The 18743-nt window shown below is 37.6% G+C and overlaps 1 protein-coding gene across 4 annotated transcripts in view; it reads left to right on the top strand.

Moving 5' to 3' along the window:
• Positions 1–18439, top strand: part of tpcn2 (two pore segment channel 2) — a 66231-nt gene extending 47792 nt beyond the window's left edge. For 2 of the 4 annotated variants that reach the window (XM_069904605.1, XM_069904597.1), the window contains 6 exons: positions 1290–1372; positions 3635–3728; positions 3854–3936; positions 14538–14619; positions 15477–15565; positions 17688–18439. In XM_069904605.1, the coding sequence (XP_069760706.1) occupies positions 1290–1372; positions 3635–3728; positions 3854–3936; positions 14538–14619; positions 15477–15565; positions 17688–17775 (519 nt within the window). In that variant the 3' untranslated portion in view covers positions 17776–18439. Of the gene's footprint in view, positions 1–1289; positions 1373–3634; positions 3729–3853; positions 3937–7026; positions 7286–14537; positions 14620–15476; positions 15566–17687 lie in introns of those variants that run through there. The other 2 variants (XR_011346953.1, XM_069904615.1) reach the window with 2 other exon arrangements.
• The last annotated feature ends 304 nt before the right edge of the window (positions 18440–18743 follow it).

Genomic DNA, 18743 nt, shown 5'->3' with positions numbered 1-18743 from the left:
TTCAGTAAACTTTTTTAAAGAGAAAGCTCCGAGTCGCCCATGAAGGCCACCTGTTATCCTTGTTAATATTTCAGTAATATCCTGCCAGAAATTTCTCACCTTCACACTCGACCACGTAGCATGTAAAAACATTCCTAGTTCTATCCCACACCTAAAACACAGCTCCGATAGTTCTGATTTTGATTTATGCAACTTGTGTAGTGTGAGATATAATTGGTGTAGAAAATTATATTGCACTAATCAATATCTTGCATTTATAATTGATGTCATGCTATCCAAACAACCATCAGATTAACATCTTTTCATTATTGCAACACCTAGATCTGACTCCCATTTCTTTCTAGATCTCTACACCTGGTTTTGCACTTCTCTGGAAGAGCATAGTACATCTTGGTTATAAATTTAGGTGTATCCCCAGCCAAATCATTCATTCCATTTCACTAATTTCAGGTGAGGCCAAGTTTGACCCCATCTTTCTCTTAGGACAATCTTGGCTGCAGAAAATAAGAGTGTCCCATTAGCTACTCCATATTTATTTCTTAATTGTTCAGAAGACATCAGAGATTCCTCCACATAAGAGTCATCAGTATATTTTATTCATTTGTCATACCATGAATTCAATATTTTGTTACCCAGATTCCTAGGCAGCAACTCATTTTTACATAAGTTTTCTTAATGATGTGCCTTTTTCCCCCCCAATACACTTATTTATTTCTTGCTATATTCTAATCATATGTATTGAAGGGCTATATGTCTTTTTTGTTATTAACATTCCACTTGTGAATAAAATCTTTCACTGTCCCCTCTTTTATTGAATTCACTCCCATTCGGATCCAGTGATCATTTCTCTTTCTCTGAATTTCCTTAGTTCTATTTTTTCTTTAATAATATTTTGGTTGTTAATTTAAGCATCTGCTTTTTTTTTTTTGAGGTTATTTCTTTCCCCCACTTTGTGGTTCATTCTGTTAGTGAGATCTTCCGAATCAATGAATTGCAGGCTTTCCTCTGCGACCCTGTAAACTGGAGCATAAAATGTCCAGTTCCCTTCACATTTCAAGTTTTTGAGTTGTGTTGGAGTAGTATTCACACTACACTCCTCCCCACAAAAAAAACTTTTAGAAATGTTGCTGTGCATTTCTGTCTATCCATTTGTGCCATGTAATAGGAAGCTACCACTGAAGATAAAATGTGTTGTCAAATGTTGCAGTTGCTTTCTGAAGCAATATTGCATTTCTTTTTTATGTAATGTAGAAATTAAACAACTAATACTCATTGTCTTTCTGTTACAGGTAGCATATTATGTGTTTGCAATTGTTGGTGTAGTTCTTTTTAAAGATAAAATACCAGCTCCCAGTAACTCTACAAATTCAAGGCAAGTTTGAGTCTGAATGCAAATCTTATTTTCTCGTTGTTTTGAGCTTCTGGTTTAAGTACACAATAGCTTTTTTTACCCCCCAACCTGCATTTTTTTTTTGTTGGAAAGGGATTGGTTGGGTCTGACTGTTTATTTCCTCTGGGACAAATATGCTGTAAGTGAATTTTAGCACAAATGATGTGGTTTTTGTCTGGATGCAGTTGTGATATTGAACAGGAGAAAACCTGGACATGTGATGAGGTGCAACGTTGTGGGCTTCGGTAAAGAGGAATCAGCAGGTGGATAGTGATCTGCAAGTGAGTGAACTTCAGAGGGATCTTGTGCATCAAAGTTTGGCACATCTAGCAACTGATAAGATGAATGGTATTCATTGCATTGGAGTTTAAGAATAGGGAGATTTTTGTTATGGTTTTTCAAGGTATTAGTGAGGCCGCAACTGGAATGCTGTGCAGTTTTGTGTTCCTTGCCTTTTTTAAAAAGAAACCTCACATGCAACATTGGAGGCAGCGTAGAGATCAACCAGACAGAGGCTAGAGATTGGTTTGTGCTTGTATTTCTTGAAGTTTGGACATTTGAGGGGTGACCTTAATCAAATGCATTATCCTAAGTGGGACTTGTTGAGATGTTTCCTGCTGCAAGAGACTCATGAACAGTGGCGCAAAACTTCAAAATAAGGAGCCAGTCATTTAAAACTGAGCTGTGAAGAAACTTCTCTGAGGGTACTGAATCCTTGGAATTCCCCACTTCAGAGAATAGTGGGACCTGATGTATTTGTGGTGGAACTGGATGCATATTTGTAAGCTCAGAATTGAGAGCTAAGTGGAATTGGCACAGAGGAAGAGTTGAGGCTGTTCTAGATCAGCCATGATCATATTGAATAGTAGGCAAATTTTGCTGTTTTGTTCTTGTAATGACCATGCACAAGTTCATCCAACTGAAGTCAATGACTAAAGATTAGGATGGGAGCATTCTCTTTGAGTCATGAGGCAGAGGCCAGTCAAGGTGACTTTACTTTCACTTCTGTAGAATATTCCTCATTTGTACAGCTATCCTTGTAAAGAGTGAATTTTTATTTGGAAAGGCACATTCAAAGCTTGCAGCCAAGGTGAATAAAACTTGCAGCAATCCAGAAATAAATAAGGTTAAGGAAACATTATTTGTTTTTTCTCCTTTGTAATTTGAATAAACTTGGAGTTCTTTGACCTTTTGAATTATAAAAGGCTCTTTTCATCAGGTTAATGTGTTCAACAATTTGAAGTTTCTCTATTATCAAATTTGATCTTTGGTAAAACGTATGTTTGGTAGAGATATGATTTTACCTGAAATGACTAAATTTGAGACTTTTCGTATGAAGGTACCAGAGAAGGGTGATATTTCATTTATGTATCAAATACTACAGGATGGTATGGATAAAAAGGGTTGGGATAGATCTAAAAGTAAATGGGAAGCGGATACTGGTTTTATTTTTTCCGAGGATGATTGGTTAGATATTTGTTATGATAGTTTAACTAGATTGATAAATGCACGTTATGCAATGATTAATTACAATTTTTTAACATCAATTATACTTGACACCTGAAAAATTAAAAAAAGTATGGTTTTCATGAATCAGATTTGTGTTTTAGATGTGGTAATAGAATTGGAACTTTTTTTCATGCTGTTTGGTCATGTATACATATACAATCTTTTTGGAAGAAAATTCAATTGTTTTTAGAATACCTGTATAAGATTAAAATACTTTTAGATCCGACAGTATTTTGATTGGGTAGTTTGCAACCTCTGAAGGTTTGGGATTAGATAAGTTTCAGCTTGCTTTTGTATATTTAGCTTTATCCGTAGCGAAAAAATATTGCTAGTACATGGAAAGATACAAATAGGATTGATATTAATAGATGGCATAATGAGATGAGATATTGTTTAATAATGGAAAAAAATTATGTATGTTTCGCGTGCTAATTATAATTTTTTTAATTAATAAGTGGTTGTTATATTCAGAATATTTACATTTCAATTTACATTGATTAGATCTTAATATGTATATTTAATTTTTTTTCAATTTTTTTTTTCTTTTCTTTCTTTATGGCTCTCCTTAGGAGAGTTGGCTGAAGGGGGAGGGTTTTTTTTTCCTATATATTAAAAAATAACGTTCATGTTTATGGTTAATTGTTGTATGTCATATACTATTTGTTTTTTGAACGAATAAATAAAGTTTAAAAAAAAACAATTGAAGTTGGTGCTATTTTGTGTTCTTGCTCTTAGTCTGAATGCAGATACTTCATCAGAGAACGCAACATTTCGTTGTGGTACTTATCAACAGCTGGATTATTGGCCCAACAATTTCAATGACTTTGCTGTAAGTTGCCAAATTCTGTCAGAAACTAAAGTCGCTTCTGCAATGAAACCCGACTTCTGATATAACTGCATGTTTATTGCAGAGATGATGTAAAGAATAGCTGTAATTGTTTCTATTTGTGATAGGCTGCTTTGGTTACCCTATGGGATCTCATGGTGGTAAACAACTGGCAGGTTTTCCTGGATGTTTTTGCAACATATGCAAGCCCGTGAGTACATTTTAAAAATTTTTTTGATTTTTGGTTTGTTTCTATTGGCAGTTCTGGGAGATTGGCATTTAACCCTTCTGTGGTGGGGCTGACCCCCACCCCCTCTTGTGCTGTCAATGGAACGGAATGGAATTGTATGAAAAAAGTAGTTATTGATTTCTCTGTTGGTTTTCAGCACCCTGGTAACAGCAATTCCTAAATGAATATTTCTCTCTTGAATGTCACTTTGTACTTGGTACAGTGACGTAGCAGTCTAATGCAGACATTTCAACCTTTTTTTGGCTATGGCCCCCTTGAAACCCTGCTCAAAGGTTATGGGCCCCCTTCTTTGTGAAGCAGTCAAGTTCAGTTGGTTTCATCCATGTTTCTCTTCTACCCACTACCTTTAAAAAAAAGTTCTAATTTCAGTCTGTGGTTGTCCTTGAATGTGCTGTGGCCCCTGATGTGGAGGCCATATTGCCTCCATTGGGAATGGCAGGTTTTGCAGGTCAGCACTCTTGCACATAGCCATACAAAGTATAAGGACGAGAGCATAATAAGAGTTTAGAGTTACAATGGGGGTTTGGGGAGGGAGGGGAGAGAATCGATTGGTACGAAGCAAGGGCAACATGTAAATTCTGTTGTGGGTTTTATTCTGGAGACTGATGGCTGCAGGGAAGAAACTGTCTTTAGACCTGTTGGTGAGTGATTTCACCCTCTAGTCTTCCCCCTCATGGGAGAGAGAATGTGTCTGGGATGAGATGGAATCTTCAGTATGTTGGTTGCCTTACCTAGGGAGATGTCTGATGGAGCCTGTGGAGGGGAAGGAAGCTTATTTGATGCTCTGAGCTACAATTGACACCTTCTTCAGCTTCATGTGATCTTGAACAGAGCAGCTCCCATGAATGCACTGTGATACTACTTTTTAAAGCAATTTTCTTTCTTTTGTGAATGGGGTAGTCATCAAAACCAATCAACTTGTGCATCATTCTTCAACCTCTTATGCAAACAGGGATCACACAATCAGCCCGTTCCGACATAGACCAGCAGCAATAGAAATTCACCAAGCCAATGGAATCTTCAAAACAATAATTTTTATTAATAATATAAAATCTTACTTAACTCTAAACAGTGGACTGTGTAGGTGGCAGATTCCAAACCATTAGTTTAGGCACATCTCTGAAATGATGATTCAGATTTAAAGTTCAATCTTAAACATATTTTGTGTTGAAACTTGGTCTTTATACTAGTGTTCAAAAGTTCTCAAACTCACAAATTCTTTAGATTTGCTTTCAGAGAAATATTTCATCATACTAATGACTTTTCACAAATTCTCCTCTCTTGCATGGAGGTTTCAGAGCTTTGGTTTCACATGATGATTTCTCCAACCCAGACAAGGTTAAAATGAAATGATCATTACAAATGGACATGTCGAACTGCCCTCTCGACAAAGAGACGGTTGAAGTGCCCTTTCCTTCCAAGCCTCTGATTCTGTTTCTTCACTATCAAAGGGAAAATGCACAACAGCTCCTCTCTAATTGGAGATTTGCATCTCTCTGACTTCAGATGAAGCATGGTTCAATATTAAGGATGCCTTCTTGAAGTGTCCCAATCACATGACATGACATCATCACTGATTTTGTTTGAAGTTCCTCTCTTCCAAAAGTTTGAGCAAATAAATGCCTCTGATTTGTCGGTTCAGCCATCAAGCAAAATGGCTGCTTGTTTGACTGGGTGTCTTTCCAAGTAAACATCATTGTCTTGGGTTTCAATGGATAACAATAATCAAAAACTGCTTAATGCTCTTAAGTAGCAGTCCATCTGTCTCTTTGAGCAATTATTCATTCTCTTCAATATTTCAATGGGCAATTATTCCTGTTTTTATTGCTCTACTTACAGCTGGCCATAGCAGACACAAAGTGTCTTTGTGTGTGTCCCCGTATTCAACCCACCAAGTCCCTTTATTAAGAATAGTACATTTATAAACTAAATATTAATAATATTATTCTTTTTCTTTGGCTTGGCTTCGCGGACGAAGATTTATGGAGGGGGTAAAAAGTCCACGTCAGCTGCAGGCTCGTTTGTGGCTGACAAGTCCGATGCGGGACAGGCAGACACGATTGCAGCGGTTGCAGGGGAAAATTGGTTGGTTGGGGTTGGGTGTTGGGTTTTTCCTCCTTTGCCTTTTGTCAGTGAGGTGGGCTCTGCGGTCTTCTTCAAAGGAGGTTGCTGCCTGCCAAACTGTGAAGCGCCAAGATGCACGGTTTGAGGCAATATCAGCCCACTGGCGGTGGTCAATGTGGCAGGCACCAAGAGATATATTATTATTGATATTAATAATAACATAAGGGGCTCTGATATCTCAATGGTTAGAGCACTGGTCTTGTAAATTGTTGCTTGTTGGGACCTCATTTCTGTGAGAGGTGCTTGAAAAAGTGGAGACTGTCTTATGTAGACAAAATTAAAGAATTTCATGCCTGTTCTAAATGTAGTATTATATGACAGTAATGGAAGCTTTGCCTTTATTCTGTAACAGTTTTAAATAATGTTATCCTAGCAATTAAATCGTTTGAAAGCTGCTATGAAATATGACCAACTGAATATGCTAGGTGTTTTCTAGTTGGTTTATCTGACGTTTTGCTTGTAATCATTTTGTGTATCTTGGACTTATGAACTCCATTGGTGGTCATCAGGCTTGCGACATCTCTTGATGTGACCAAAGTTGTGCTGTGCTGTCATGAAGCGCCACCGAGTGGCCAAACTAATAAAGGACTTGCAACAATGGGTGTAATAGTTTGATTTGTGGAAGTTGAGCCAAGCTTTGCAGCTAGAATTGTTTTACTTCTTGGGATACAAACAGTGTATTCTTCAAGGATTGTGGGGGAGGTGCTTCCATGGTTCTGTTGCAGTTCTTAGCTTTAGACCCAGCAGTTACAAAGAAAGTAAGAACAAAATGTTGGTGAAGCTTAGCAGGCCAAACAGCGTACTTTGTAGAGCAAAGATAATAAAAATACATCGAGGGAATGGAATAGGATCCTTACAGGGGACTGGGTGCAAAGTTGTGGGAGTTGGTAGGTTTGTTTTTTAAAAAAGTGTTTGTCTCTTTTTCAGGAGACAAACTTTCTACAGAGATCAAGAAAGGGGGAGACAGTTGCCAGAGATGGACCAAGTGAATTTGAGGTCAGGATGAAAGTTGGCAGCAAAGTGAATAAAGTTGACAAGCTTATCATGGGTACAGGAGGCAGCACAAATGTTGCCATCAGTGCAGCAAAGGAAGAGTTGAGGAACCTTGTCTGTGAAGGCTTGCAGCATGGATTACTCCACAATGCCAACAAAAGAAAAAATTCAGGCATTGCTGGGACCTATGCAGGTACTCATTGCTACTCATTTGATCTGGAGAAAGTGGGTTGAGTCAACAGAAGTTATTGAAGGCAAAAGGAAGTTTCTGCCTGGTTGAAAATCATTCACATTCCGTTAACGACAGGCACAAATAGACCACCGTAAATAGAGCTGAAAAGTGAGCAACAGGATTTTTTTTAATGTTTATTGTACTGATACCAACTCTTTATCCAAAGTTTATATTTGTTGTCAGAGTACGTGCATGACATCGCATACAGCTCTGAGTTTCTTCCAGCAGGCAGGCAGAATTTCTACTCCTTAGTCCAGCATAAAAAAACTGTGTCAGAAATAAAACTTCTCACACATGAGTCTCTTTAAAACTGATGACACGACAAGCTTTATTTACAAGTCTGCAGAGTTGGACTCAACTGGTTTCTCACCAGTTAAGCCCCGATACATACAGTGCATTGATTTTTATACCTTTATTATTTGCCCTTCCCCTTCTTATTAATACTGTTTTAATTGGTTAGTATTACAAAAACATTCTAAGTATAACTGCATTATTAATTATCACGTTCGTTACGTACGCTGTGAACTCTACATTCACTGAATTCTGTTTCTCACACTTCTTATCAATCCTTTGTCTCCTGCATGTCTCTCACTATGACCATGAAAAGATAGGTTTAAAAAAACATATTCAGCAGCTCCTTCTGTCCTTGACTGCTAGTAAACTCTCTGTCCGTTCTGGCTTCCCTGTTTATGATTAATCATCACATTTTAACTTAAGTCTTTTTAACCTAAATTCTCTATATCACAAACTGTACTCAAGAAAAGATGTATGTAGGAGAGAGTCACGTGATGGAGTGGTGGCTGGTCGAGTGGAACCAGTCGTCTCCAGAGAAAAGAAAAAAAAGTTTGAAAAAACAGAGCTCAATAAACATAAAATGCAGGAAGAGAAAGACAAAGTTACAGAGAAGAGACAGAAGATGGCACCCAAAAGAGACAAAGTAAGAATAACAGAGAAAAGGGAAGAAGAAAAATCTCTGGAAAAGAAAGAAGGCCTTACCTGCACGTCGGTGCAGAGAGCCACTGTGGAGAGGAGCAGCCGATCTCCAATGTTGGTGAGTCCCCTGACCAGTAGACTTCAAAAATGGCTCTCAGAGCCAAGAAGAGGTGCGCAACCGAGCGGAGAGATGCATGTGCGCAAGTAAAAGAAAAGGTTAATGCTGGAGGGAAGGGGACTCCACTGCGGAGCAGCCAGCTGAGAGACGCCCAGTATGGGCCATTCAGCTGGGGGAAGTGAGCAAGAAAGAAGAAGAGTGGTGAGAAAGAGAATGAAGGGCTGGAAGAGGGTGAGTGGCAACGGGTCAGGCCCAGCAAGGATACAGAAGCAGCTCATCAGAGAAGGATGAAGATGCACAGATACAGAGAAGAAGATGACACAGACATAGATACAGACACAGAAGAAGAGGAGGAAGAAAAACAAGAATTTCAAAGGAAAGAAGGTGGTAAAATAGAAGGACAAAATTTAGTTAAAGCCTTTTTTGAAGAACAAATGAGGTCATTAAAAGAATGGCCATCATTAGAATTTAGTTCAATCAAAAGAAAAATGAAAAGAGCTGAAGACAGAATGCAAAGCTTAGAGTTGGTCATGACTGAAATAGGGAAAAGAGAAAATGTGGAGGAATGAGAAGCTGTTGTAGAAATGGAGATAAATGATTTAAGAGGGAGTTGGAAGAGAGCAGATTTTTTTTTAAAGAGACACAAGATTTATTGTCACAAAAAATTGACGTATTGGAAAACTACAGTAGGCGAAACAACATAAAAATAGTGGGCCTGAAAGAAGGGTCAGATATAAAGGAATTTATAAAAGGATGGATCCCGAAGGTGCTAGGAACGACAGATTTACATGAAGAAATAGAAATCGAAAGGGTGCATAGAGCACTAGTACTGAAACTGCCACCACATCAAAAACCGAGATCCATATCGGTAAAATTTCTAAGATATACGACAAGAGAAAACATACTGGAGCAGGCAAGAAAGAAGGTTAGAGAAGACAATAAGCCATTAGAATATAAGGGACAAAAAATATTTTTTTACCTGGACATAAGCTTCGAACTTTTAAAGAAGAGGAAGGAATTCAACACGGTGAAAACAATCTTATGGAAGAAAGGGTATAACTTTATATTAAGAAATCCAGCGGTACTCAAAGTATTCATTCCTGGGGAATGGAATAGACTATTCTCTGACCCAAAGAAAGCCCAAGAATTTGCTGAACATTTGCAGGACAGGAGAAGAGAGGAGGAAGAGTGACAAGGTGGAAGACTGGCAAGAAAATATACAAAAATATGTAAAAATATAAAGATAATGTATATATAAAGATTTAAAGATGGATAAGAGAGGGGAAGAAGGGAAAAAGAGAGCTTTGTTATAAGTAAATAGTGTTCTCTGGGGGTACTGGGGGTGGGAGAATAAGGGTCACTGCGAAATCGGTTGATGCTTGCGAGTAATTTCGCAAACCGAATGGAAAGGGGAGTTGTGGTTGCCGACAAGGGGCAATCCAAGGAGGGGAGGTGCATTTGGGGTTAAAGGGTTATTGCTTGTGGGGATTGTCGGGGTATTTCATGTCTTAAGTGCGTTGTCATATATTGAGATTAAAAAAAAACTTAAAAGATCAGTAATGGAAAAAAGGGGATGGAGGTGGTGAAGAGATGGAAATGAAGTGAAAATAAAGATATAAGATGGCCACGTTGGACTATATGACTATAAACATTAACGGAATATATAACCAAGTTTATTTGTATCCCACTGGAAAAAAATATCACATATAATTTAAAAGACAAAGTTACAATGTTTGAAAAAACGTGGGAACCATATATGGAACATAACAGAAAGAGCAGGCCTCGGACCACCACCACCTAAAATGATAAGATAAACATGATTAGATTTAATGTGTATAAGTAGATGATACGTCTTTTTTTGTTTGTATTCCTTTTGTATAAAGATATTGTTTTATTGTATTTTAAATGTTCAAAATTTACTGTTTTTGGAGGGGGTGGGAAGGGGAAGGGAATGATGCGGGGAAAAAAAGAGAAAATGTCACTGTGAATATTTAAAAAGATGCATCTAAATATTTTGGTTGATATGGTTCATAGTGCAATAAATAAAGAATTACAAAAAAACGATGTATGTACAAAAATGTAAACTAAATGCAAATAAAATTACTGCAATGCAGAAAATAAATATTCAATAATAAATGTGCAAAGTTAGATTCCTTAAATGAGTCTGAATTTTCTGTTGAGAAGTCTGATGGTGGAGGGGTAGCAACTGTTCCTGAACCTAGTGGTATGAGTCTTATGGCACCTTGACCTCTTTCCTGGTGGTAGCAGCAAGAGCAGAGCATGTCTTGGGTGGTGTGGATCCTGATGGTTGCATCTGCTCTCCTTCATTCCTGAATGATTGAATTCCCTGACTTGTTTAGCATGGACAAATCTTTCTGTGCTGTAAAATTATTTTGATGTGATTTGAGCTTGTACTGATCACTAGTTGAGTAATTGTTGCAAACATGCCTCAATGTCATAAATACACATAATATAAAATGCATCTTTGTATCTTCCAGTATTCATTTTTTTAGAATCAAATCTTTCATGAATAAGCATATTTTGCTTTGATAAAATATTTATAATACTTCCTAAGGAGATTTTTTCCAAACTGCTAATATCTTGTTGATGGCACATTTGGATAAATGTCTTTTTCTCACTCTGAACTCTTTGACATGTTTCCATAAGACTGATCAATATTGTCCCCTGAATCTGCTTCACCATTCATTAAAATGTGACATTATTCTTCACCAGGGTTCACTTTTCTCCTTTATCTACTTGTGCTTTCCCAATAGATCAAAAATCTGTCTGCTGCATCTGAGAATGCATTTAATGATTCTGCCTTCATTTTCTTGGATGGTTAATTCCAATGGCTTATGACCCTATAAAGAGTAATGAATTTCTCCTTTGGTCTCATGTTCTGAAACTGTGCTCCCTGAGGAGAAGTCAACCCACTCACACATCGTACAATCTTTGGTTGTAAATCTCCCCTCATTCTTGTAAGATCCTAGTAAACATTAGACCAACCTACTTGATCCTTCATGAAACTGATCCTTTCTTCATGAAAGAAATCCTTTGACCCAGAAATCAACCATTTCTAAATTGCCTCCAATGTAAGTAGACTATAACCCTGGTAGCTGGCACCTATGAGGATTGGTAGATGCTGGATAAAATGTATTTTCCAGTTGCTTGAGACTTTCACAGTGCCAAACTAATTTACCTGCATTGAGAATAAACAGTTTGAAATAAAAAAATACCAGGCTGTACTTGCACTGTATAAACTTCACTTGTATGAATATATAAACCTTAAAGCAGTTTACTTTATTTTCAGTCACTTTCTTTGAAAACTTTTAACTGTCCTCCCCCCTCCGCGGAGCCGTCTGAAATACAAACAATAACATTGTAGATAATTAATAAGCCCCCCCCCCCTCCAAGTTTACAGATAAAGCCTTTAACTGGGGCGACTCTTACTAAGCAGGGAGAAGTAGACACTCAAGAGAGTCACCCAGCAGCAAGTGACATCAACCAGCTCTTCATCCTGGACGACACCATGGCTGTTTCACACAACTTTATTCAAGCAACTGCTGTGATCAACCAAGGCATTCCACTGGCTGAATGTTTGCTCCCATTTTCACTAAAAATTTGTGTTACTTCAGAGAACATTTACTTTTTCAAATTTAATCGCTTGGTTTTACCTATTATTTTGTTATTTACAGCATATCATAGCGGGTAAGATGACACTTGAATCACCCAAAAAAAGGGGTCGTCCTATAAGTCAGATACAAAAACAGGTGACCTTAAAATTCTTCTCAAAATACCACTTGATTGGTTCTATAACCCACCCAGACCCCACCCTATTACAAATTTTTCAGCTACAGGTATATTTTTTTAAAAAATACTGTAGTGTACACAATTTTTATTTTGCACTAAAATCCATTACTCTTGTTACCTCATGAATGCCCTTTCCGATATGCAAGACATCAAGAGTCAGAACTTTTAATCATGATTTTTTTTGCATTGTAAGATAAAATATATAGTAAGTGTCTGTACTATATTCTATGACTGACGCTGAATAAAAACAGTTCTGACTTGCCTACAAATTGATGTAAAAACAGACTTGGGAACAGATCTAGTTCGTAACCAGCGGACTGCCTGTATAGAATAGGGGTCGTCTTATGCCCCCAATATGAGCTAAAACCGTGAAATTGGAGTCTCGTCTTATCTGAAGGTTGCCTTATCCACTGAAATATTTAGAATTTTATTTTTTTTCATTTATTTTCCTTTTTTTCCCACTAGTTGCTTGAGATGGACATTGATTACAGACTTGGCGCTTTAACCATACAAGTAAAGAAGGTATTGGGGGAAAATAAACCTAGTGAGGCTGCCAGTTGCTTGAATTCCAGATTCCAGGGGTTCTGCTGTATATTACTTAAACACAAACCAGAACTGTACACAGTATGTCACATGTGGTCTCACCAGTTGTAGTAACTTGTACTCCATCCCATTTACAAGGACTAGCTTTCAATTTGTCTAATTACTTGCATCTGCATGCTAACTTTGTTTCATGAAACCAATTCCTTCTACCAGCTGCATTCTTTAATTTCTCCCATTTAAACATATTTTTCCTACCTTGCTTTTCTCGACAAATTACTCCCTGTCAATCTAGAGTCCTTTAATTTGTCCTGTCTGTAATCTCTTTTTGAAGACTGGCATCCTGCTTTACCATGAATTCAGACAATCCAGCCTTCTGGGCATATCCCACTGCCTTTCCATTTGCAGCACATTGCACAAATGAACAAATTTAATGTGCTCCACAAAGCCATTTGGATTTGTCTTATCGGAGACATTTTCTTTGTTCTTGACATCCTTCCCATTCGTTCCCTTCAGCTGAAGGCTAATTTGTATTCCCCTCTTTTTCTGTTCTTACAAGGGGTCCTGCTCCTGAAACATTTCTGGTTTTCCCTTCCACACATGCAACTTTGGCCTGTTGAGCTTTTATTTCGGAATCTGGAAAGCAATTTGGTTACTTTCCCACCAACCATCAGATTTGGCTGCAATTCCCTCTCCTTTCATCTTTGTCAAAGAAATAGTTGAGACTCACTCTTGTGGAATCCTATTAGTTTGAACTTGCAACCTGAAAGAGATCCATGAAACCTGACTGTTTTTATATCAGCCAATCCATGAATGCCTTGAGGACTTTATCAAATACCTTTTTTAGGAAACCAGACGTGTTACTGGGTCCACTTGAATCCATCCTGCTGAGTCTGTTCTCAAATAATTTTTTTTGTTGCGGGGTGGGAGGGGGAAATAGTGTTTCACTTTCATAAAATAATGTTGACATGGATTAATTGCATTAACTTTCTTATACCTCCTACCTGCAGTGGTCTCTACCAGTGGGCCATAGTGTGTTTCCATATAGTCTATAAAAATGTTAAATAAAATACTTTAAATTAGTTAAAGATGTGTTTCTTACAGAACTGCCTTTGACTTGAAAATATTGCTCAGTCATTGCCACTAGGAGACCATAGCATGTTAGGAAGCCAGGTGGGCCTTAGAAAAAGGTGGAGAACCACTGTATTTCAACACTACTTTTGGGGAATCAACCTGAGGTTTCCTGTTCTTTCTTTATCTCTGTCCATCTCCATCTCTTTCTAGAGAGCCACTACATTTGCAGATTCCCAATTTATTGACACTTTACGATTTTGAATCGAAACTTTTCTGTTACTCAGACTATTGACACATGTGAATACAAAGGGATCTAAATTTGGATTGGATAAAATAACTTAATCCCAGTTGAATTGGTGTCATGTTAGATATTTATCATGTTGGAAATTTATTGTTCTGGAAGATTGCTTGTTGGTCTGCTGTCCATTCAATCAGAATTGAACTTGAATTAATGTTTAGTCAGAGGGTGTGGAGTGTTTGCAATGGGACTTTGGGGTTGTTCAATCCTTTTGCGACAAGTAGCTACTGAGTCCATTGTGTCATTGAAAACAGAAATCTGGTGACTTCTTTGGAGACTTTGTATTGGTTACTAGCATTGCCAAGAACCAATTAATGTTAAGAAACTGTGATTTGCGTACATTTTTTCTTTTAATTTAGCAATTTGTCATTCTTCAAGGCCACTTTTAATCATTGATGGTGTCTTGTTTAATTTATAAAATTAATCTTCTCCTCCTGCAGGTGGTCCAAGCTCTATTTTGTAGCCTGGTGGCTGGTCTCCTCTGTTATTTGGGTTAACCTCTTTGTGGCTTTGATTCTTGAGGTAAATATGGGGTTTGGGTCATTTCAAAATACATCTGTGTGTTGACAACCTGCCACTTGAAGGGGGGTGGGGGTTCCTGTTTAAAATCCAGGCTTTCAATTAAAACCTTATTTCCTGCCCCCAAAGTGAGTTTTGAAAATGCAAGCGTGCCTGGGAGAGACGGACAGCCTTCGCCTTTCTATGCAATTAAATCTTCCCAGTTATTTAACATCTTTTCCCTTTTTACTTACTATATATGTTCTTTACCTTCTCCCCCAGTGGACCACTTGTGCCAATCATTTGTTCAGCTTTGATCTAAACTATTTACCAGGAGGATTGTGCACAGTTGCTGGTGACTCTATTCCCACTAGTTTGCACAGACAAGATCTAAATTTAAATGAAAATTGTTTTAAACACATAGAAGAATGTTGGAACTCCATTGCAGCTCTGTGGTGATATTTTTTGTTAAATGTAAAAGCACACAAATTCTGGAGGAAGTTGGCTAGTCTCGCAGTATCCATGGGAGGTAAAGATTTGTTGCCAATGTTTTGGGTTGAGCCCTTCTTCAAATTATAATCAAAGAACAGGAAGGAGTCAGATTAAGGATTGAAGAATTCCAGGGAAAGGAGTCCAGACCAACAAAAGATGTTAATTGGATATAGGAGGAAAGGTGAGATTGATTTTGGCTCTGAAGGGGGGTGGGGGGGGGTGAGGTTGGGGGAAGGGACAAGAGAGCTGGAGGAAAGGTGACAGAAGGAGGTGGGGGTTTATTGGACACTGGAGGTCTATGTTGGAGGGCACCCAGATTTAAAAAAAAAAGTGCTATGCTTGTCATGGATTGTATCATCTATTATACCCTTCTGTTTAATGAAACACAGAACTTCATTCACAAGTGGGATCGAAGCTACCATCCATCTTTCTCCGATCAGGAGTCGGAGTATCAGATGAGTGTGCAGGATATGTTCAGGTATGTGCCTTTTTCTTCCTTGTGGTTGGATATAACTGTATGTATTTGCTCCTGTCGAACTTAGACCCTTCTTGACCTGTCCACATGTGTGGTTGAACTTTCCATCCTCTCACTGAACCTGTTATCTGCCTCTTTGCCTGGTTCATTTAAAAAAAAAGATCTGCCCTTTGCAAGAGTAAAAAAGAAGCAGTACAGGCAACTCGCTGGGCAGGGGATGGCAACCCAGTTTTAATTGTCCATTTGCTTGACAAAGTAAACTAGATACAGGTCATGGCCGAGAACTGCAATTAAGGCAGAAACGAAAGCATTGTTTAGATGGAAAGTATTTTCACAGTTGCTGACTTCTCCAAGTTGTTCCTGTATTTCTCCAGAATTGGTTCCAAATATACAAATCAGTTTCTGTGAGGCTTGTTCAATTAAAAAGATGAATGGGTTAATTTGCCTCTGACTGGTACTAGGTTTAACACCTTTTGGTAGCCTTAGAGTGCAGGAGTGAGATGAAGATGTGAGTCTCCGAGACCTGTTGTTTTTCATGTATCCTTTTAACCCTCCTAGAATTTGATCAAGGCACTGAGACAGGAACTTCTGGTTTTTCCTTGTACCCAGGGTTTTATTTCTTTTTAAATATTTTATCGATGTTTTACAATATGAACAAATGAACAGTACAATTATACAAGATTCGAGAAATTAAAAAAAATAACCATTATACAATATTATCATAATAATGAAATTCAGAGCCCAATGATAACAACAAAATAAGATTTAACAACAAAAAAACCCATAAAGAAAAATTTCAAAACCCCTTCCTTGAAGCAAGATTGAAAACTGATGTGTATGAATCCAGTAACATCAACTTGGAAAGGGGCAACACAGTGCCAAACTTCCAGAACAACCTTAAATCTTAAGATTATGATAATGGTCATAAATGGGCTCCATGTCTTTTGAACTTTTGAATCCTTGATAGCATATCTAGTTTTTTTTTCTAGAGTTAAACAAGACATTATATCCCTTAGCCACTGTGCATGTGTAGGTGGAGTATTATCTGGCCATCAGTGAGTAAAAGATGAAAGTAAGCTTTGAATTGAAGTCAATAATACATCAACGTCTTGAACTAATCCTAAAAGAGCAATTAAAGGGCAAGGTTTCAATCTTAACTTAAGAATTACCGACAGTGCTTGAGAAACATCTTTCCAGAATTCTTCAAAGTCAGGGCAGGTCCAGAACATATGAACTAAAAGAAGATTTACCTATTTTACATTTGTCACATAGAGGATTTATGTCTGAATAGAAATTAGACAATTTAACTTTTGACATATGTGCTCAAGGGACCACTTTAAATTACAGTAAACAATGCTGTGCACAAAAGGAAGTAGTGTTAATCAAATTAAAAATGGAGTCCCAAACCTCATCGGACAATGAAAGATTCAAATCCTGCTCCCAGGCATCCTTGATTTTTAACTTGGGTGGGGGGGTAAGAGGGTAGCTAGTCTTAGATCAGCCAAATTATCATAAATAAGGAATATTGTAGGTCAAAAAAGTGTCAAGTACAGTCACCTCAGGGATTCTAGGAAAATTGGGGATCTGAGAATGAACCACCAACTGTTTGAAAGATGCAAAATTGTTACCAATAAAAAGGTCTTTAAAATATTTAATACCCAATCTGTACCAGTCACTGAAGGAAGTGTCTTGTGAAGAAGGTAGAAAAAGGTGGTTTCAATAGTACAAAAGCAAAAAAAAACTTGGGTGTTGGGAATTTGAATCAAAAACAATAAAATGCTGGAAACTCGTCAGATAGCATCTCTTGGAAAGAGCATGTTCATGTTTTGTCTCTATTCCAGTTGATGTCATTGACTGAGGTTTCTGTGGATGCTGTCTGATCTGATTAAGCTCCAACTTTATTTTAATGGTCCTTTCCAGCCTATGATCACGTTGAGCTGCATCATGTGGTTATGCTCCCCGATGGCTAATGCTAATTTTGCTTGTAAGCTTGATTTCCCCAGAAGCACTGGGAGACCAGGTTTGCTATTTGTCAGTTGTAGCAAGGAAAATGCAGGATATCACCTTTGGGAAAACTTCAGCATTCGTGATGCTTTGGTCTAATTCCATCTCTTTTAAATGGTAGGAATGACTTGGAGGAACCAACTGAGGAAGAATTATTGGAGAGACTGAGACAACATCCACACCTCCATTTGCCTAAAGGACCCATTTAGTCTTTGCACAGCATGAAAACACTTTGGTGGAATTGTGATTTCTTTTTCTGGGATTTGTAGAAGTGACTCACATCTTTCCTTCACAAACCATTTGCTTACTTTAATTATCTTATCCAGAACTAAAAGAATAAATCAAGTTGTCTCATCTATTAGTACTGCTCCCCCATTCTCCCTCCCCCTAGTATAATGTATCATTTATAAATGCACAATTATTTTATTAAATAACATTTTTTAAAACACTTTTTTTCAGTCCATATTTTAATACTGACAGTACCTTGTTCTGACATTTTTGGAAAAGTATTGCTCTTGAAAGATGGGAGAAGTTTGGAAAATGTTTGGGGGAATAAAACACAGTTGTAGCACATTGATAAATCTTCTTCAGAGTATGAATGTACCTGTGCTTAATTCACACTTGTTATCAATTTCACCTTTTGGATAAGGGTCATGACATTTTTCACTATTTGTGACTTTCATCTGGTGATAAAATTGTTTGAAGCCATTTACCAAATATACTCTATTATCCTAGATATGTGCTTTTGGACTTGAAACCTATGGATATCATGTAAAAGAAAAAACAGTACTTGAAATGACTCATGGTTAAATTTGTTCACAAGAGAAAAATATTTTGTATGATGTGAATTAAAGGCAACTATTTTTCTAATTGGATCTTGAGTTTGTGTTGGTGCCATTTGCCAGTGTCATACAAAAAAAACCCTCAAAAACCTGAAGGTTTCCAAACACTTGACCGAATTAACCATTTCAATTACATTTTAAATGTAAGTGTTTAAATTATTTTTTTAAATTTAGACATACAGCACAGTAACAAGCCCTTTTGGTCTGATCTTGTACGTTTTGAAGGGTGGGAGGAAACGAGCCCCCAGGGAAAACCTGCGCAGACACAGGGAGAACGTACAAACTCCTTACAGATACTGCCTGATTCGAAACATGGTCTAGATCACTGGCGCTGT

Source organism: Narcine bancroftii, chromosome 1 (genome assembly GCF_036971445.1).
Source record: "Narcine bancroftii isolate sNarBan1 chromosome 1, sNarBan1.hap1, whole genome shotgun sequence".
Classification (NCBI taxonomy): Eukaryota; Metazoa; Chordata; class Chondrichthyes; order Torpediniformes; family Narcinidae; genus Narcine; species Narcine bancroftii.
This window is presented reverse-complemented; position numbering and strand designations above follow the sequence as displayed.